This window comes from Equus caballus, chromosome X, assembly GCF_041296265.1.
Source record: "Equus caballus isolate H_3958 breed thoroughbred chromosome X, TB-T2T, whole genome shotgun sequence".
Classification (NCBI taxonomy): domain Eukaryota; kingdom Metazoa; phylum Chordata; class Mammalia; order Perissodactyla; family Equidae; genus Equus; species Equus caballus.
This window is the reverse complement of record NC_091715.1, coordinates 115,160,447-115,182,916: the sequence shown is the minus strand read 5'-3', so window position 1 is coordinate 115,182,916 and position 22,470 is coordinate 115,160,447. Positions and strand designations below refer to the sequence as shown.

Below are 22,470 nucleotides of genomic sequence, written 5' to 3'. Positions count from 1 at the left end.
TCATCTGGCCTCGAATTACCTCTTGGATTTTATCTCTAATTACACTGCACCAGCTACACTGGCTTCCCAGCTAATCATCAAACACCCCAAGCAAGCTCCTTCGGGCCTTTGCACTTTCTGTTCCCTTGGCCTGGACCTCTTTCCCCACACATCCACATACCCACAGTTCGCTTTCTTACTTCCTTGGTCTTTGATTGAATCTTACCTCCTCTGAGAGGGCTTCTGTGACCACCTGCACTCATCGTAGCCCCCTATTTTATCTTTCTCACAGAATGATCACTATGCAAATATATCTTATTCATCTATCTATTTTCTGTCTATTTTAGACTGCTAAGGTCCATGTGTCATCCACCACTATACTCCCAGTACCTCTAACAGTGCTGTACCCCCAGTATCTCTAACAGTACCTAGACTCAATAAAATTGTGTAAAATAAATGAAGAATGAATGAATAATTCATTCTCCAGTGCAGATTCTCCAGTGGCTTCCTCTGATAGAATGGTGTTTCTCTGTAACACCCATATTCTTCCTCCTCTTCCTCACCTTTATTATTTCTCCTAGATGGTGAACACAGCTGAACATTCCCCACCTTACTTAGTGAGAAGCACAGATCCTGATGAGCAGCCAACTCAGACCACCCAGAAGAAGAAAAGAGAGAGGAAGTCAAAAGAGAGAATTCTCTGGGATCAGGTCCTGCCAAGTATCCTGAAAGCCCTGAGCCGTCTGGGTGACAACCTTTTGAACATTTACCACATGACCCTTTCTGGAGCAGGAACAAAGGCCTTTGGTCACTCAGTTGAATCAAAGATGGAAGGCAGGAAAACTTGAGCACCTAGTATCCTCAAATTAGGAGAGCCTTTTATCATTTTTATATAACAAATCTCAAGAGTTTCTACCTGTGTGTGTTACCTATACGTAATTATTTACTGCTAAATTACATGAACCAGGAGCCCTGAGAAAGGATGTTCTAAAGGCTTTGGCAAAGTAGGTGGGCCAGAAACAATGTAGAAATAGGGTGGCAGAAACTTACTTGACTCTCAGAACAGGAAAGAAGAGGCAGCAAGGAAACGGAGAAAGCAGGAGAGCAAGAGACATAACTGGGTCTCAGAGCTGTTCTAATCAAAGATGAAAGAAACAATGGGGAAGAAACCCCATGACTTAGAAAACTGACTTGTAGTTAATTATACCAGAATGTTAGGAACTTCATCCTGCTGAAGAACCCCTACCAGTAGGTTGGCAACCTAATATATCACTCATCTCTCTCCACCATATCATTTTACAGTCCTACCAAGTTTTAATATATCACGTAAGTCTACCCTCTGGGAAACTGGTTAAAAATCAAATAGCTTTTCTTAAATAATTCCACCACATCTGGGCACTAAAGATTTAACTATTTAGTTGGAAGCAAAGTCTAGTAGGAGCGGTCTATAAGCCACCCTTCTCATTAGACAAATTATTTTATCAGCTGTATTTCAGCATGGCATGGCCCTGCTCAAATCTTCAATGACCTTCCATTACCCACGTGGTAAGGTTCACGTGCCGGTTCCAGCATTCCAGGTGCTCCCACAATCCTACTACTAATATGAAATAATGACAATTGCTGGCATCTGTGGAGTGCTCACTACATTATAGTCGCTGGCTAAGTGCTTTCCTCATATTATATCGTTTAATCCTCATAACGACCCTGTGTGGTAATCACTATTAAGAGCTCTATGTTACAGAGGAGAAACTGAGGCACAGCGAGATACCAAAGGACCAAACCAACTTCATCTCCCATGACTACCTAACTTCACTTAACACACCTGCCCTGTACATACTGCCTTCCACACTCACCTCCTTTCTGATTCCCTTCCTGTGAGGCTCCACCCCCTTCGAGAAGCCTTCTCTGACCCCAGATCACAGCAATCTGGACTCACATAGCACTTGGTCTCGGTATCACCTTTAAACATATTATTTTTATTGTGTGTCTCATCTCCCCAAATAGGATTTTTTTTTAAGATTTTATTTTTCCTTCTTCTCCCCAAAGCCCCGAGTACACAGTTGTATATATTTTAGTTGTGGATCCTTCTAGTTGTGGTACATGGGATGTCGCCTCAGCATGGCCTGATGAGTGGTGCTAGGTCCATTCTCAGGATTTGAACCGGTGAAACCCTGGGCCGCCGAAGCAGAGCACACAAACTTAACCATTCGGCCACAGGGCCAGCCCCCTCAAATAGGTTTTAAGCTCCACCTGTTACACTTCTCTCTACCCTCTGCAATGCTAACACCTTGTACTAAGAAGGTAATCAATATATATTTGGTGGTGAATTCATTGATTCCTAATAGTGTCTGGCACATAAGAAGTCCCGAATAAATGGCTTTAAATAGTCACCAATGAATGAGGGAAAACAAAACATAAGAAACAAATTATTGAGAAACCTTACCCATAAACTGAGCATAATCAGTTTGTCAGCTGTGAGAGTCTGGTAGACTCGAGAATACAATGCACTAACAGATCAAAAGGAAAAGATTTTCTCTTCCTTTTGTTCCAATAAACACAGTGACTTTGGCCTCCTAGCAATTATTTTAATACCGTATGTGCTTTCTTAGGTAAAATCCCCTTTTGATTTGTTGTTCTCCCACTGCAGAAGGGAAAAAAACCCTCCTATAACAGTCAAAGAATAAGTGAGGGCTTTTAGACTCTGGATATATAACAAATGGCTCTCTTTTGTGAAAAAGAGAAAGAAAAAGGGAACCAGAAGTGAGTCATTCATCAAGCAGTTGAACTTGCAACCCCGATAACATACCAAGACACTTCAACATTTAATTGCTCAGAGTGGGGAGGAGGGAGCTAGAGGAATGTGACCAAATTGACCCAAGAAGATGCATAAAGGTGGGTGTCCCAGGGGTTGGCCAAGAATCTGCAACAGATTTTTTTTTCTAATGATAAAGCACCCTTGAGATCAGATTCTTCCTTATTGCATATATCATTACATCCCTTAGGAAAAATAGTTCTAAATACCAGGGGAAGGTCATGTCCAATATCATAGCTATCTAGTCCACGTTAAATTCCTTCCCTGATATGGAATCAGTCAAAAAAAGCAGATGTCTCTAGCAGCTACTTGACAAAGAGAGAATGTAAATGAATAGGTTTCTGTTAGGATTGGAGTTTCTGTCCAAGGGATCATTTATTCTCTATGATATCTTAAACTTCTCTCCAAAACGTTTCCAGGAATTGAAGAGTGGCAACGGGGTGTGTTCTCATTAACTAGAAAGTACAAATTGAGGAAATTAATCACCTATGACAAGGCCTGTCTTGTTTTAACATGAACACCAGGAACAAAGCAAATTATAAGCTCTGAGCAAAGTGGTCACTGTGCCCAGACAACCAACAAAGCTTTTGCAAGAGATGCGTGATGCCAGCATCCTCCTGAGGGAAAAGAAGTGCTCGGGCACCAAGAACTGGGACTTTTGAAGAGATGCACAGCACTGGCAGCTCTCCAGTAACCTGGCTTCCTCAGGGCTAGTTTCTCAGCCAATAACAGGGATGCTCAGCAAGCACTTCTGGGAAAATAACGACAATTACAAAAAATGGTGCAGACTATATCTTAACAACTGACCAGAGCTGGCAGAAAGGTATATACTGGAGAAATGCAAACTTATATTCCATGTATATGGGGTCTTATAATCCTCCAATGTGAAGAACTCAGCTTAGTTCCTTCACCAGCCCCTTTTCCCCTGAGCCCATCACCATCGACTTGAATGTTCTTCCAAAACTGTCTGGCAGCTGGCTGGGGAGGCGTAACTTACTGAAGCAGCCCAGAGACAATGACTTTGGCCACGTTATTCACATCCCATTATAGGTTGTGTGATTGCTTTCTCAAAAGACTTTATAAAGTCGGAGTCTTCTGATTTCCTTTTATCTACTGGCCTTTGCTGAGTCTTTTCTAACCCTCTTGCCTTCATTTTTTTCTTTCCACCTTCTCTCATGATTCTATTTCTCCCTTTCTCACTATTTGATTCCCTTATTTCTGACAGTCAAAATGTCCAGGAAAAGGACTCAGACTTGTTCATAAAAATAGTTTACAGTTGTTGTGCATCATTTCAAACTTTTCAAAGGACTGATTCGACATGATTTTTTTAACGAATAAAGACTCTTAAACTTACACCTCACTCTAAAAGGCACCACGCTGCCCCGCTTTAGTCTTTGTCAACCCCAGAGGGATCTGCAGGCCAATGTCAAGCCACAGCGCATCAAGGAGGCACAGATAAAAGAGGAGGGAAGACGCATGGCTCATGCAGGCTGTTATTTGCCAGTGAGTCAGGATTAATACTCAGATCCTTCTGCGCTGGCTTCCTGGTTAGTCTGCTGTGAGTTTGCAGGGGCTATCAGAGCTTGAATTTTCCAATAGTAAACTGGTTCTTTGCTTTCAACTCTGCGAGCTCTGGTCCTGTGGTGCTCACTGCTAAAGCCACCAAAATCCTAGCAGGGGACTCCAGATGCACCAAGGGTAAAACTGCCACCAGTATTGGGAAAATGAATCAGATAATAGCATGCCCCAATCATCTTCCCTTTTGCTTACGAGACTCATTAATATTCTTCACTTCAAAGACGAACAAAGTATAAACAAATATACAGAAATTTTCCTGTCAGAATGTCTCATAAATTCTGTCCGCCCATTGCCTCAGTTCTTCTGTCTCTGCCTCTCCCAACTCTGCAGGATTTGGGCCAGCTGCTCACCCGCCTTTAGGTTTAGCCTCTCTCCTCTATCTAGATGAGCCAATCCAGGCCTGAAGCAGGAAGAACGTGTATGATCCTCCGCCCTGTAACAGGGCGCCCAAGGGGACAAGCGTGAGTTCAAACAAAATGACTCCCCATGCCCAACCGTCCGCCTGACTGCTCCATACATTCACATGCCCTCTATTTATATACAGGCATGTAGTGCATAACGACGTTTCAGTCAATGATAAACTGCATATGCAACGGTGGTCCCATAAGATGCGTACGATCTAGCCTAGGTGTGTAGCAGGCTATAACATCTAGGTTTGTGTAAGTACACTCGAGGATGTTTGCACAAGGACGAAACCACCTAACAACGCATATATCAGAATGTATCCCTGTCATTAAGCGACACATGACTTATAGAGAGCACAGTAAACACTGCAAGTTTTAACGGTGCTGAACTACATAATAGTTAAAACACAATTCTTAGACAAAAAAAATCTTGGCACAATCCCTCAGACACTTTTAACTGAATCTGGCTGAAGCTTCCTCTCATGCCCATTCTAGCTGTGATAAACCCTGAAATACAATACCACTGCTATGGCTTAGGAGGTGAAACCAGAAGAATACAGGATATCTATTCAGCTCCCAGAAAGCCAAAATGGAGAGAGCCATAATCCATAATTGAGAATAGCTGGGATAAATGAGACCCACAACCCCGGACAATTCCCACATCTCATTATGGCCTTTATATTTCAAATTATTCCCTATTCATTTTTTTAAAGAGCTGAGTAGCACATACGACCAATTTGGTTTAGTCTTTCTTTTCCTTCCTTTGCCTAATGTTCAAGAGGTTTTAAAAAGAAATAAGTGTTTTTATGGTATGTGAATTGTATCTTGCTAAAAAAAAGAGAAAGTGGCCAAAACGTGAACAGCTGTGGATAAAAAGAGAAAAAAAAAAAAAAAAAAAGCAAAGAGCCTAGCTCAGCAGCAGCAGAGCAACAATTAGCTGGAGACAAGCAGCAGCTGTCCCCTTCAGCCAGGCCATGTGGTCACCAGGTTGCCTCAGACCCACCACCCACTCCATGAATTTATGGTTCCTGCCTGGCCCCTGTAAGTGGTGGAGTTTGCAAGCTCAGGGATAGAAAATATATAGCTAAACAATCAATCTTTGACTAACTAATTTGGTTGAGTTCGTTTTTTACTGCCATTGTAACAAATCACCACAAACTTAGTGCTTCAACAACACAAATGAATTCTCTCACAGTTCTGTAGGTGAAACGTCTGACATGGGTCTCGCTGGGCTAAAATCAAAGTTGTAGCAGGGCTGCGTTCCTTTCTGGAATCTCTAGCGGAGAATCCATTTCCTTGCCTTTTCCAGCGTCCAGAGGCTGCCCACATTTCTTGGCCTGTGGCTCCTTCCTCCATCTTCAAAGTCAGCAACATAGCACGGCTTTCTGACCCTCCTTCTGTCCTCACATCTCTTTCTCTAGCTGTCCTCTTCAGCCTCTCTCTTCCACTCGTAAGGACCCTTGTGATTACATTGGACCCACCTGGATAATTCAGGCTACTCTCCCTATCTGTTGATTAGCAATTTTAACTCTCCTTAGAGCCATGTAAGGGAACATTTACAGGGCCCAGGGGTTAGGACATTGACATCTTTGTGGGGGCCATTATTCTGTCGACCACATCAACCAATCTGTAGCTCATGAACTATGAAAGAAAATTTAAAGCATGCACTTTTTACAGGCAACCATATTTTGATTTATAACATATGGGCTCCTAAAAAAAGTTATATGTAAAGCAAATTATAATTTAAAGGCATTAGAGGAACTCACTAGTGAAAGGAGTCAAAAACCATAGAACCATTTTCTGACAACATGCACAGAATTATAACCTTCTCACGTGCATTTCTGAACCTGATAACTCTGACAGGAGATATATTACAATAAAGCCTTGCAGGGCTGGCCCCGTGGTTAAGTTCGCGCACTACGCTTTGGCGGCCCCAGGTTTCGCTGGTTCAGATCCTGGGCGCAGACATGGCACCACTCATCAAGCCATATTGAGGCAGCGTCCCACGTGCCACAACTAGAAGGACCCACAACTAAAATATACAACTATGTACTGTGGGGACTTGGGGAGAAAAAGAAAAAAAAATTAAATAAAGCCTTGAGTCTCACTCAGGTGGAGAGCACTGACAGTGTGCTGGCTAAGAGCATAGGCTCAGGCATCAGCCTGAGTTCAAATCCCACCTCGGTTCAAATCCCACCTCTGAAAACTTGGAGCTGTGTGACCCTGGGTGAATCACTGAATTTCTTGGTGTCTCACTTGCCACATCTGTAAACTAAGAATAATAATAGTATCCAGACCATAGGGCTGCCATGAGGATTAAAGGAGACAGAACATATATGGTGCCTGGCACATATTAAGTCCTCAATAAATGGATTCTCTTAGCATCACCACATGCCGAGGCCCATGCTTAGGTACAGGAGGCGTAGAGGAAACATCCTACAGCTTGGATTCGTTCTTTTTAGGGCTTGAAAATGAAAGTGAGAACAGGACATGACCACTAAATGGAAAGCAGCAGGCAAATATTAAATGAAGATAAACTGTGAGTCTCCCCTTGGTAGACACCCATGGTTTCTGCTTGCAGGCTGTGTGAAAGATAGAATGACCTTTAATACTTAATGCAAGTGTGAATCATCCTCAGCAAGCCACATGATCTGATAGTGAATATCTGAAAGAACAGTTATATTTGGTATCAGAGAATAATTTGTTTTTCTGCTCAGAGTCTTCAAGTAGCCGGTTGGTTTTACCCTCAGATTTTAATCACTCTTCACAGCCTCCCGAATAAAAGCCAACCTCATGCCCGAGGCATTCAAGGCCCTGCACAATTTTATCCCTCTCTGTTTCTACCTTTATCTCACACCAACCCCATACACAAACTCACTATTCTGGCCAAACTACAAAACTCTCTAGTTCTGACGGCACTAAGGTACCACTTTGTATAGTAGTTAATTCAGTATGGTTCTTATCTAGACTGGAGGCTCTTGGAGGCCAGGGACCCCATCTTAGGCATCCGTATATTTTGCCACAGTGACCAACGTGTAATAAGCACCTAATTAATATTTGCTAAATAAATGGATTACCCTATCCTTCTACCCATCACATTCATTTCCACATAGGAACACTTGACGCCCTTTTGCTTCAAAGCTACTTTCTTCACTCAATTGACAGCCACCTTTTTAAACTTCCTCACTCAGAAGCTAATAATTACATTTCTTTTAAAAGTTGCACTTCTAAATTTATCCTGAGCTTTCAGATTTTGAAAATTCCATACATCTGTGAGAATCCACTCATTAGAGATTTTTTTTGCTAGCGCTCAGATTAAAATCTTTTTAAAAGAAATATTGTTTCCAGACAGGCTACTCAGGACAATATCCTTAAAAGATGAAATAATATAATAACTACTTCTTACCTTCATGGTAACTGAGATGGTGCTATTTACATTTGCTTTATGCAACCAGCCTTGTTTTATCACACCACCCTTCTGAGAGCATAAAGACGAAGAATCCTGAAACAGAGTGGAAATCATCAGTGAAACAGCAGCCAGTCATCTAATCAAACATTTGAGAGGCACAAACTAGACCCTGCCCCATTTTCTAATTAAAGCATAAAGCTCCCCCGCACCATGAAGATGCCTGATTAAACTTGAAATTGTTAACTACAGAATGAAAGGCTCTGTGCTCTGCACACCCTAGGCACTCAATATTTACTGAATCATATGCGCTGTCTTCTGGGAAAGTCTTCTGCATTATATAAACAGTCAAACTGCACTTCAAAATGTCACAGACATCCGGGCCATCTGTCCCAAGAGGGATGTATCAGGCAGGATAGTCTAGATGAATCACTACACCACATGCCCAGTGAGGGAAAGGCCACTCCACCAACATGTCTCCCAGGTGGGAAAACATGTTTATATACAAATCACCGCCCATTTCACTTGCTTTTTCTTAAACTCCATTTGGAAATGCAACAATTTAAAACAAAATTTTTTAAACACTCAGTAGTTTGAAAGCTGGCCACAGATCATTCAAAAACAATTTTTTCCCTCATCTTTTCTCAAGGAAATCTCTCTCAGCAGAAGTGACCTTGAAGAAACCAGTGCAGTTGCCTCCATCCTTACCTCATCTTTCTCGCAGTCCTCATCAATCTCAAATACATGATTGGGAATCTTTTCTGGTCTCAGAGATTTGCTGAAAATGCAAGAGAATTGTCTTAGAAACTGAACAGAAGAGACAAAAATCGAAAGCAAGATGAGTAGACTTCTTTCTCTCACAACCAAGAAAACACCAAGACATAAGAAGGAGTAATTCTTTTCTCCTTTCCAAACTCAGCTTCTCCCCTCTAACTAAACTTACATTACCTTCTACATAAGGACTCCCACATGTGCAGCCAGCAACAAAGACATAACTAAGTCCAAATACGTAGGGAGGGCAGAAATTGCCAAAGAATGTGGGCCAGAGCTGTTAGTGGTGACAGAACCTTATCTTTCCCTAGGTCAAAAAACAACATAGTCTAATTCTGGCTTTTCCATCTGTTTGCTGTATGCCCTTGGACTGGTCATCTTAGGACTCGGTTTTAAAGGTTATCTTTAGGATTTGGTTTTCTCCTCTGGGAAAGTGCTTTGAAAACTATAAAAGGCCACACAAAGTCTTCTTTCTCCAAAACATTTCCTGTATAATATGCTGCGAGGTTAGCAGTATCATGGATGAGAAAAGTGAGGGCTCAAACAGACTGAGTGACAGGCCCAAGGTCATCCAGCTAGTAAGTGGCAGAAACAAGATTTGAACCCCGACAGTCTGGCTCCTGGGTCAGTGTGCCCACAACAGTCGTTCAACTCAACTGAAAGAGATGCACTTTGGTCAAGGGATGTCTGGGGTCATCAAACTGAACCAAATACCTTCTAGCTTTTTCACTGACACCACTGGAAAATGCTCACTACATTATCCAGAATCAAATAAAGATGATTTCATGGTCAATATGGATGATCCAAAGCCAAAAAGTAAACTCAAACATTTTGGAAAAAATTTCAATGAGCAAAGTCAAAACATATTCAATTACCCAAGATACACTTACCAAACATGCTGGTTGTGTGAGGCTTTGCTTTATTATAAATCATAAATAAAAAGTTTCACAAGTGGTTTTAAAAAGGTAAAACGTTTAATACCTCTCCTCCTGAAGGTTCCCTTGAATTCCAAACTCACCACGGCAACATGCGGAAGTCCCCAGAGAAGTCTTCGTACTTGTAGTTGACCACATGCCAGTCTGTGCTGTAGGTTTTGATACACTGAAAGAAAATGGGAATCTTTCATTTGAAAGGCAGGAAAAGTACGTATACATCCACTTTTTTTAAAAGTCTGGTAATAAGCCGACAGACTTTTAAAAAATCACTTGGGGATTGCTGGTACTAGAATCTTCCTTTGGGGATTCACTATGTCTTCCTAAACCAACCGGTGGTAATAAATCCCAATTTGTGTGCTCTCTTGAACACCCTGAGTCCAAGTTCAAAGAGTATTCAAATACAAAAAAAAGACTCAGAACACACACTACTTGTGAAAAAGTATTTAAGCTGTATCCTCTATATCGCATCATATAGACTTGTTATGTAGCTCAGTTAAGTTATAATTTATTTTCCATTTACACTAAAGGAAGAATATTTTAAATATATGATGAATGTTCTTCTGTGGGCTTTGAGCCTCTCACCTCTTTGACAAACAAACTCTGGGCCCTTTTCTCACCATCTTCGGGTACAGTGGACTGCACCGTTCTGCGCTGACGACTTATTACTGAGATCTAGAAGACAAAGAACATTCTTGCTATAAGAACTGGCTTGGAAAATGCAGGCTTTTTCTTTAAAGAAGAGCTTGTGAACTCACAGATATATCTTCCATTGGAAACATAAGCAGGTCTCTGAGGGGGTCACTGTAAATCTGGGTTTTTCTTTGAGTGATAACATTCTCATAGTCCAAGGGCTCAACAACTTTGGTCTTTTCCTTAATAAGAGACAAAAAGAATGTTAATGTGGTCAAACTCACAAGAGATAAGCTCTTCTCTATGTGCTACAGATACATTATTTCACAAAAGAAGGGGATTATTGATGATGATAACCACTTAAAAGGAGACACTTTGACAAGAGAAACATTCTCTATAACTAGACACACACATCAAACACATACGTACACACACAGACCTCTCCGCTACAAACAAGAGTTCTGGAGAGACAGCACTGTACTCTGCCTATCCAGATGCCTTCCAAAAATTTGAATTTAAGAGAAAACAAAAAGTGGTATATTTGGAAGCCTGTCAGTTGATATTTACCAAATATGCGCTATTCACTAGGTGACTGAAGGAGAGAAAGTATCAACATTCACATGCCTACTCTGTTCCCAGGCACGCTCTCCAAAGGATGTATCAATTTCTGGCATAGCTGGGGCAAGCGCGAGTACTGGAGATGCTTGATCCAGCGGACAGGGCATGAAAAGGTGAGGTTCCAGGTGGCAAAGTCAGTGGATCCCTGTCGGACTTCCAGGCGACCTGACCACTGATAATAGGGCCCCAGCCAGAGGCTAAGGTTACAAGGAGCAGGGTCAGTGACTCTGAGAAATCCAGGATATGATAAGAGTAATAATAGTTAGCATTTACTGAGCCCTTTCTATACGCCAGGTACCAGGCCAAGTGCTTTGTCTACATTTTCTCATGTAATACTCACAAGAACCTGATAAAATAGGCTTAATCTTTGTCCCCATTTTACAGATCAAGAAATCCTGGACTCAATTCAGGTTAAGTTACTTGCCCACCTTCCGAGCTCGAATTCCAGCCTGGGTCTGTGATTACAAAGGCTCTGTGCTTTCCACCTCATGCAGACTCTCCTCCCCTCAGAAATACACGAAGATACCAATGTGCAAGGTACTGAACTTGGAATAGGAACCCCTCACCTATCTTCCTGTCATCTTTTCCTGTACTGAACTCACCATGATCTGATACACCATCGATGTGACCCCTCTGCCTACTTAAGGGCAAGGATTTTCCTTTATTTGTTTACTGCTAGAACCCCAGCACCTAGAATGGTACCTGGCACATGGCAGACGCCCAATCATTAATTGTTGAATGAACTTTGAGATATCCAGATGCAACCAGAGCCATGTAACAACACACTATTCGAAACCAAGGTGAGTATATATTAGAGATTTCTAAGAATATGTTTTACTTCAATAAAATTATTTTTCTTAAACATTTTCTAATAAAAACTGTAAAGAAAGCTTGAATTTAAGAGCTGTTAAAACTTAATATCATAATGGATGAAGTTAACATATATTGAAACAGTATCATACTGGAATAGGGATTGATGGGGTTGAGGGCAGGCCGCCCCAAGAGGTGCCACTCTGGTCTGCAGACTATTTCGAGCTGAAGACAACGAAGCCTCAAAAGACTCAGGAAGAGCATCCGACCTTGCCCCCCTCAAACTGCCTAAAGGACTCTAACATAGAAGGCCTGTTCCAGGAAGGAGCTCATATCGGTGATAGCTACAGTATGATGTAAAACAGGTGTGATAAAAGGACACCAACAAACCACCAACAATCCCATTTTTTGGGCCCAGCAAAACCTGTTTAACAAACATTTGCATTCCATCTCTATGTAGATTGTCTTCCTCCCCTTTGAAGTCCCAGATCACTATGTCCTCCTTGTCTGTAGCTGAGGATACTTAAACAGGTGGACTCAGCCAGAGGGTTGGGTTACTCAGTTTCCTCTGGGTTTCTCCCATGTACACATGCTATTAAATTTTGTTTGATTTTCTCTTGCTAACCTGCCTCTTTGATTATTTGACCAGCCATGAGAACCTTAAGGAAAAGCGGTGGGGGGAATTCTCCCACTTCTCCGACAGGATCATATTTATATCTGTGTACATAGTATCTAAGGCAGTCCCCAGTACACTGTATCCACACAATCTTTTGAGAACAGTTTTTATAGACATTTTTTTTTTATTTTTCCCTCTTCTCTCCAAAGCCCCCCAGTACATAGTTATATATTTTAGTTGTGGGTCCTTATAGTTGTGGCATGTGGGACGCCACCTCAGCATCGCCTCATGAGTGGTGCTAGGTCCACGCCCAGGATCCGAACCAGAGAAAACCTGGGCCGCCAAAGCAGAGCACGCAAACTTAACCACTCGGCCACAGGCCAGCCCTGAGAAAGGTTTTTATACACAGTTCACAATAGGTCACAGCTAGAGCACAGTTCCATATCTGAGGGGCATCTCAGAGTTTCCTCTACACGATTACTTAGAAAGATTAGAGTACACGGCTCTAACCAATGAGAATCAATGTTCAAAAAGTCTGAAAGATCCTAACAAAAACAGTATGGAGGTTCCTCAAGAAATTAAAACTAGAACTACTATATGATCCAGCAATCCCACTTGTGAGTATCCAAATGTTCACTGCATGTTCACTGCAGCTTATTCACAACAGCCAACACATGGAAACAACCTAAGTGTCCGTTTACAGCTGAATAAAGAAAATGTGGTATACATATATGGAAAGGAATGTTATCCAGCCATGAGAAAGAAGGAAATCCTGCCATTTGCAACAACATGGATGGAGCCAGAGGGCATTATGCTAATGAAGTAAGCTAGACAGAGAAAGACAAATACTGTATGGTATCACCTATGCGTGGATTCTAAAGGAAAAGAATAGTTGCCAGGGGCAAGAGGATGGGGAGAATAGGGAGATGTTGGTCGGAGGGTACAAACTTTCAGTTATAAGATGAGTAAGTTCTGGGGATCTAATGTACAGCATGGTGACTGTAGTTAATAACACTGTATTGTATGCTTGAAATTTGCTAGGAGAGTAGATCTTAAGCATTCTCCCTCACCCCCCAAAAAAGTTAACTCTGTGAGGTGATAGATGTGTTAATTAACTTGATTGTGGTAATTGTTTCACAATGTATACATATACTAAATCATCACATTCTACACTTTAAATATATACACTTTTTTTTTAAAGATTTTATTTTTCCTTTTTCTCCCAAAGCCCTCCCAGTACATAGTTGCGTATTCAAGTTGTGGGTCCTTCTAGTTGTGGCATGTGGGATGCCGCCTCAGCATGGCCTGATGAGCAGTACCACGTCTGCGCCCAGGATCCGAACCGGCGAAACCCTGGGCCACCGAAGCAGAGCGCGCGAACCTAACCACTCAGCCACGCCCCCAAATAGATACACTTTTATGTTTCAATTATACCTCAATAAAGCTGGGGGGAAAAAGATCCTAACAAAGACAAACTTCATTTCAAGTCTTAAAGTTGGATTTGTAGACCCAGGAGATCAAATGAAGCAGACCATCCCTATCATGTCTGTGAATACTCGTGCAAAATGAGTTGAAATAGAAGAAAAATTTCTATTTGGGAACCCAAGAGATTTTCTGATAGGAAAATGTGACCCCCTTGTCCCATATCTACCATGTCTTCATGGCCCCAAGTGAAAGAAAACCGTGACTGCAGCTTCCAGCTCTAACACTCAGAGTCTGGGGTCAATTTCTCAGAGAAGTTAGATGAATAAAGCCCCAGGGAAGAAGGCAAGCCTTAGACACTGAAAATAATTTCAAAGTCTTGCTTTTGGTGCCAACTATCCTCCCAATAGAGATTGCGAAAACAGTCCTCAAATCTCAATGTTTAACCTGTGGAATTAGCATCTGTTAATCTCTCTCTACAATAATTTCACCAGTACCCACCCCAAGTAACTTTGAAAAAGAAAAAAACCCCCTTCAGCTTTCTAATGTAGTTGTCAAATTAATACGGAGAAGCATATGTCAAAATGAATCACTTGTTTAAATGTACAGAGTATGCCTTCTAAAAATGAAACTTACAGCTCCCCGTGTGTTCTGAAGGCCAGAAATTCATGTCATAGAAAACAAGGTTTCACTTTTCATGCAAAACTGAGTATTCTGAGTCTTCACTCCTACTTCCTTTGTCAAGGGTAGCACAATAGTAGAAGGTAGGGTGGCTATTCTTGGTCCTATAAATCTTCCTCCAATAAAAGATGTAGGCCTGTGAATCAGGCTTCCTCTCTCTCTTTTTTTTTTTTTTTTTGAGCAAGATTAGCCCTGAGCTAACTACTGCCAGTCCTCCTCTTTTTGCTGAGGAAGCCTGGCCCTGAGCTAACATCGTGCCCATCTTCCTCTACTTTCTATGTGGGACGCCTACCGCAGCATGGTGTGCCAAGCGGTGCCATGTCTGCACCTGGGATCCGAACCGGCGAACCCCGGGCCGCCAAGAAGCGGAACGTGCGAACTTAACCGCTGCGCCACGGGCCGGCCCCCGGCTTCCTCTCTTTAAGAAGAAAAAGAGGAGAAACTCAGCCTCTCCTCCAACCCCTCAGCTGCCTCCAACCCACATTTTTTTCTCCACCCCTCTCCCAGGCAGTAACAGCACAATTCAAACTGGAAGTGGAAGAGAGAGGCTACAGTAGGAGCCAGCCCCAAAGAACCACACCTCACATTTCCCTTCCATTAGGATTCAGTTATAACTCTGTTGGCATCAGAGACAAGGAGAACCTTTGACTCTTAGAACCATCGTGGTTTAATGGTGGCCCTGCCCTGCAGTCTAGAACATATCCCTTGTCTAACCTTCCTATTTGGCTTTATCATTTTATTTTTAGACTTAAAGAGTTACCCTTAATAAGGCTTCTATCACACACAAAAAGGGTTTTTCTCTCAAGTTTTTAATTTTTCCTTCCTGCCAGTTTGTGCACTGATTGGCCTGAAAAGGTCCTTTTTCATAACTCAAGAAAACTGTGTTATAATAAATGGCACTTTATAAACATTCGAGGAATAGCAAGGTCGCACCGTGTACTTCTCGGTGGCTATGTAGCGGTGCTCAGTAAAAGGCAAAAGCATTTACACACTCTAGAGAGAAGCAAGCATATGTTTTAGTCTTCTCTTCCTAAGTAGTGACAGGAAAACCGTGAGCCTACATTTGGAACCTTCTCTGTTTTCACCCTCTAGAAAAAAAAATGGTTTGCCTTTGAAAGTTCTCATTCACTGACTCCTGAGCTCTCTTGAAATAACTTGCTAGTAATATTATTAGTATTTTTTCATTGTTTCACTTGAAGATCACTTTGCAGTCTTAAGAAAACACTGTCATAGACATTCTACCCGTTTCTTACCAAAACCTCTCCAGTAGACAAGGAAAGTACTACCATATCAACCTTAAACATGGAGAACCTGGCTCAGAGGTTTAAGATCAGCCATCTACACCTAGTAGCAGAACCAGAATTCAAATCCAGGTCTTCCAACTCCTGATCCTTTCTATTTTCCCACCAAGGTTTCCCAAACTTGACTCATTCACATACGGTCTTCAAGATTCGGGTCACATCATCTGCACTGTCATATACTTCATATTTTTCTTCCAATCAAATCTCTTCTTCATTGAAATACATTTGCCGAAACAGTAAGCTTTATATGACCCCCACAAAAGAAAACAACTCAGTATTTTCCTAATCTTTAGTAAAACAAAATTTTAAAATGTCAATCTTTGTACCACAGTTTGGGACACAGTGCATTCTACCAGGCTTACTCAGGCCACTAAGGACCAAATCTAAAAGGACTTCCACGGGTAAACTCTAAAACTGTGCAGAAATGCATGATTCCACAAATTGAGAGAACTTTCTGATTTTTTTTTTTAATTTTATTTTTCCTTTTTCTCCCCAAAGCCCCCCGGTACACAGCTGTGTATTTTTAGTTGCGGGTCCTTCTGGTTGTGCTATGTGGGACGCCACCTCAGCGTGGCTTGATGAGCGGTGCCACGTCCGCACCCAGGATCAGAACCAGCGAAACCCTGGGCCACCGAAGCGGAGCACGCACACTTAACCACTCCATGGGGCCGGCCCCTCTGATTTCTGACATAGAGTTAAAGGACAGAGATTGAAAAAAGAAACTCATCAGTACAGATTCGGTCACAGTCTGCTTCTTGGTCCAAAGACAGGAAACAATGGATCCCAAGTGAGAGTCACTAACAGCATCCAATACTTAGACTTTACGATTTTGTGATGGTTCCTTTTTTTTCTTTTTGAGGAAGATTAGCCCCTGAGCTAACTGCTGCCAATCCTCCTCTTTTTGCTGAGGAGGACTGGTCCTGAGTTAACATCGTGCCCATCTTCCTCTACATTATATGTGGGACGCCTACCACAGCATGGCTTTTGCCAAGCGCTGCCACATCCGCAGCCAGGATCCGAACCAGGGAACCCTGGGCTGCTGAAGCGGAACGTGCGCACTTAACCGCTGTGCCACTGGGCCGGCCCCTTGTGATGGTTCCTGCACATCCACTGTACAGGATGACCGACCTTTCATCATCCTGACTATATATGTATAACTATAAAACCAAGCTTGTAATCTTAAAATAAATATGTAAATATATAACGCGTGTATATATTCAATCATCCAACCACAGATGTATTTAAAAGCACACATTACTAGCAAGCCTATTTACGCTATCATTAGAAACCTAACCATATCATTTCAATTTCATTTAAAAAGCAGTAATAATTGCGTAATATTTCTCCGTCAACAATGCAAAATCAGCCTGGGTTACTTCTGCTTAGATATTATACCAAGGGTCATTAGTTTACTGGTAAATCTTTTACTTTAGAAACCAGTTCTCCTTAAGAATTCTAAGAATGTCTCTTCTGCAAATCTAAAGCGAACCCTGGCTTCACAGAATCCCTCCTATAGCGCACTGGGAGGGAGCGCAGAAGCAGGCAGAGAGCTCAGCATTGGGGCCCAGGCCCAATCCAAAACCCTCCCTGCACCACCACCACTACCAGCTCACTCTCCAAATTAAGTTTTGGTGCAAGGAGCACAGCAACAACTGGTCTAAAAAAGAGAATAATTTAGCCCAAAAGTTAGCTGAGCTGGTTTTTGCAGTATTGCGATCAGACTACAGTTTCAATGGCATCTGAACATATTTTTATTGAAAATAACAATCTTAGCAAAGAAGTAACACTCAAAAAGTGGGGGCTCCTGCAGAGCCTCTCCTTCCCATCATTCCTCCCTCTCCCTCCCTCGGGAATTTCTCCAGAACCCCCGGGCCTTCAGCTCCCCTTCTGTGTCAGACATTGTCCCAGAGTTTGGAGTGCTTTCTCCACAGAGAATATCTTAAAATAACACTTTGCACTCCAAACGGTCACTGGGGGCACACAATTTCCGGCAATGCAGAAAAGAAAGCGAGTTTCCTGTATGGCACATTAGCAAGTCTAAGGTCCATGCCCTGTGCTAGCCCCAGGCATGGCAGAGATGAGAAAGAACCAGCCCCTGCCCTTGACAAGCTCACAGGCTAGTGAGGGAGGGGGACAAACCCCAGCCCTTCCAGTTGATCACAGAAGCTGTTGTAACTTAAAGCCCCACGTGGCTTCAGCGCATCTGTCATACCCTCTGACAGCCCCATCTTCTTCAACAGAGCAACTGCACAAGTGTTTCTGCGCTAAAGTGTGTGAGCCCATCTATTCCCACTTATAGCCAACAGAAGAATTTCCCTGTATGGGTATATGCGGCCTCTGATCATTTCATCTTATCTTTCTTTTTCGTCTGTTGATAAATTCTGTAAGATCAGAGACTAGGTAACTGTCGAGAGTGGTGCATGAGCATGAGGAGCAGTAAAAGTTGTGCTGTAGGGGCCGGCCCCGTGGCCAAGTAGTTAAGTTTTCACGCTCTGCTTCGGCGGCCCAGGGTTTCACTGGTTCTGATCCTGGGCACGGACATGGCCCCACTCGTCAAGCCACACTGAGGCGGCGTCCCACGTAGCAGAACTAGAAGGACCCACAACTAGAATATACAACTATGTACTGGGGGGCTTGGAGGAGAAGAAAAAAAAACAAAAAAAAGATTGGCAATAGACGTTAGCCTAGGTGCCAATCTTTTTAAAAAAAAAAAAAGTTGTGCTGTGACTAACAGAAGTAAGAAACATCACCACTGTGGACTAGAGATTTCTAGTGGGGGACCCTACACAGTATGGCAACACAGATACAAGGAATATTTGACTTTGTTATTGACCTTGTCTATTCTAAATCATACAATTATCTTGTACCAGCTCATTTCTCTCCCTCTTTTCCAACAGGAACTCCAAGTCCTGAAGAAGCTTTGAATTAATATAATCTGATGATGAGGCGAGGGGAGGGAAGGCCATCTTTTCAGCTAGTACAACGCAACTTGGCAAAACAGACATGAACATATTTTAACAAAGATTGTTTTCCAGGACAAATCTTGGCACAAAAACCCAGATACAAATTGCATTCAAGACACTGACCTTTCTTACAGCAAACAACTAAGGGGAAAAATCATATTTTTCATGAGACCATTGGATCATGCTTCTTCCTAATCCACACTTGGCTCCCGTTATTCCTGACAGCCCGACCGCCAACCTCTCTCACCAACAACCCTTACTGTCTTTCCCAACCACTGTGGCATTTACTCACATACAGCACGGAACTGCCGTGTGAGTGGTTTCCTTATTAGTCTCCTTAGCAGGATCCTAAACACGTAGAGGAGGAAACAGTGCCTATACTTTCTCCACCCCTTACATTGAGCATTTACTATATACCAAGTCAAGCGTTTTATATCTATTATCTCATCGATTCTTTCCAAAACCCTCCCTGCAAGGGAGGGTCTTTTGTTATGCCCATTTTACAGATGAGGAAATTGAGGCTCAGGAAGGTCCAGTGTCACACATTAGTGAGACAGGATTCAAACCTATATCTGATAGACTCCAGAGCCAGTGCTGTAATCACAATAAACATATGTGCACTGAACTTAACAAAAACAAAACATTTCCCCACCCTCGCTCCTACCACGTTTTATTTCCTTACAAGGGCTTTGCATTTTAAGATCTGCTAACGCTTACCCAAACTACACTATCATTTTTACCAAAGTGAGATCTTGCCTTCTCATCCCCTGATGATGCTGAGCATGACTGGCTTAGAGGGCTTGTAATGTAATTGGATAAGGAGTTTTGCATTTCTAAGCTGTTGCTTCCAATTTAGCATTTGCCATCAATGAGTGGGGATTAGCACCTTAGGTCTTTTACTTTGGGGAAAGGAGTTGGCAGATTCATCCTCAAGAGGGTAAGAATCAAATTACAAAAAAAAAAGTAAGATATTGTCCAGGGACCGTGTCTAATTCATCTCAGTATCCTCCACAGAACCAAGGAGAGAGCCGTGAGAACTACAAAGCCAGAAGCTTTTGCATTTCCTGAGGGATAACAGGCTGAATAACACAAAGAGACTGACCTTACATGTCCATTTTCCAAGCCAAAATGGCAGAACACAGGCAAGAGGGACAAGTCATCGCTAACTCTCACAATGAACTGTCAGATCCCAGCTTTCATACAGGAACCATTTACTCTTCTAAGAATCAGCAAAATGAGATTTTGAAGGTATTTAAATCCAACATGGAAACACTGAGGAAAAATAAAACTTTTTTTTCCTCTTTAGAGTTTTCACGTAGGAAGGAAATTTTTTTAAATGCCAAATTATTCCCTTTTTCCAATTCTATTTAGCTAGCTTTATAAATTCAAGAACTCCTTTTAAAAACCTACCAAAAATTTCTATTAGTTTTAAATCACCAAATAAACAAGTCTGTACACATACTATACGATTAGTTCGAACTCAGTGAACAAGTGTTTTGCATTACAGCAAACTCAAATACTATGCAAATAATCTAGATGATCTAGAAATGAATAAGTAGAATTTCAATGACCTCCTCTATACCCCAAAATTTCATTTTAACCAATAATTATAACCTTACTCAATATGCTGGCTGTCAGGTAGGAAAATTGATTTGAATTCAATCACTCCTGACCTTTTGTGCTGACTTTGTGCTAATAATCATTTAAATGACTCATAGATAAGACAAAAAGAGCTCAAAATGAAAAGAAAGGCTTGAATAAATTAAGAGAATGGCAAAGCACCCTTTGAAAACTAAAAGAACATTGTTTCTATTCTTTAGCAAACCATTATTGACAAAAAGGAAAAAATGCACCTTGGTTATACATAACGGCTTTCTTTCTTCATAGACATACAAAATTATTGCAGATAATTCATTCATGCATGGAGCAATCAGACTGTACTCATTCTGTGCCCACCAACGAATTTATAATCTGCCTTGGATCTCGGTGCCCACTGTAAACTTGTAATAACAAAAAAAGAAATCTCACTGACTTTTTCCTGAGTTTTATAAATAGAACCGTAACATACCTTGCATTCTTAAGCAGGACAAAATGTAAATTAAAGTACACTGATGTTCTAGAGGTATGCGAATTTCGCCAGCTAAATTATGGACATTCACTGGCAACATAAAAGCCTAAAGGTCCTGTTTGTGTCCCTTGAACACAGCAATACAAGCCTATTTAGGTACAAAAGCTCAGTCATCTATAAAACAGCCACATATCATTTTCCACACTAGATCTGAACATCAGTCTACTCAGCCCATGAATTTGCTCCTGCAAATGGAGTAAAGAAAATTGATGGGCCCCATTTTGAAAATCAACCTTGACAGGGGCAAAAATGCACCTTTCTACAAATATTTTCATTTTCCATAATCAGTAATATTGAATCTATCCATTAATTGAAATTCTCTCTGCCTTTTTTGAACCTACCAGCATTTGCAGCTCATGGGGCTGAGGGTGGGCCGCCCCGAGGTGTGCCACTCTGGTATGCGGACTATTTCGAGCTGAAGACAATGAAGCCTCAAAAGACTCAGGAAGAGCATCCGACCTTGCCCCCCTCAAACTGCCTAAAGGACTCCAACATAGAAGGCCCATTCCAGGAAGGAGCTCATATCGGTGATAGCTATAGTATGATGTAAAACAGGTGTGATAAAAAGACACCAACAAACCACCAACAATCCCATTTTTTGGGCCCAGCAAAACCTGTTTAACAAACATTTGCATTCCATCTCTATGTAGATTGTCTTCCTCCCCTTTGAAGTCCCAGATCACTATGTCCTCCTTGTCTGTAGCTGAGGATACTTAAACAGGTGGACTCAGCCAGATGGGTGGGTTACTCAGTTTCCTCTGGGTTTCTCCCACGTATACAAGCTATTAAATTTTGTTTGATTTTCTCTTGCTAACCTGCCTCTTTGATTATTTGACCAGCCATGAGAACCCTAAGGAAAAGCGGGGGGGGGGAGGGGGGGGATTCTCCCGCTTCCTCGACACAGTCTATCACCACTTCATGAGATAATATATTCTAAAAGCTATTTAAAGCAAGTCAAGTGACAGCTCCTTTGACTTTTCTTAAGGTTACCTCTTTGCAGTATCAGGAGATGCCCCACTTCTTGGTAACATATTCCAGTATATGGTACCCCGATCCGTGTTTATCCATCTACCTACTCGTGAGGAAACAGGCCACCTCCCTGAGCTGGCTGTGTCTTCTGGTGAGGTGAGGCAGGAGGCAGGATGGTTGCCAAGGCCCTCCCTGATCATGCTCCACATCTTACTGTCCTGTTGGCCCTAACACACCCTAAACAGACTGTCCTCAGTGTCCAGTCTACAGTCACTCTCATGTTGCTTTAGCCGAGTGTAATCAAGCTCAGAACCTAACTTTCCGATTAATAAGTTCCAATTATTTCCCCAGCTCTTGTTCATCCAGAAACTCATCTCTCACTTTCCTGTCCCTATTATCCAGCTTTAGGGGATCTCACTGGGGTACAGCTACCACGGCTTGCCTTTC

At 42.0% G+C, this 22,470-nt stretch overlaps 1 protein-coding gene across 5 annotated transcripts in view; it reads right to left on the bottom strand.

Annotated features, from left to right (window-relative positions):
- The window catches only part of DOCK11 (dedicator of cytokinesis 11), a 180,605-nt gene that overhangs the window by 124,304 nt on the left and 33,831 nt on the right, over positions 1–22,470 (bottom strand). For all 5 annotated transcript variants that reach the window (XM_023633785.2, XM_023633787.2, XM_023633788.2 and 2 more), the window contains exons 2-6: positions 10,641–10,757; positions 10,468–10,557; positions 9,969–10,051; positions 8,888–8,957; positions 8,180–8,275 (exon numbers count right to left, since the gene is read on the bottom strand). In XM_023633785.2, coding sequence (XP_023489553.1) covers positions 8,180–8,275; positions 8,888–8,957; positions 9,969–10,051; positions 10,468–10,557; positions 10,641–10,757 — 456 coding nt within the window. The remainder of the gene's footprint in view (positions 1–8,179; positions 8,276–8,887; positions 8,958–9,968; positions 10,052–10,467; positions 10,558–10,640; positions 10,758–22,470) is intronic.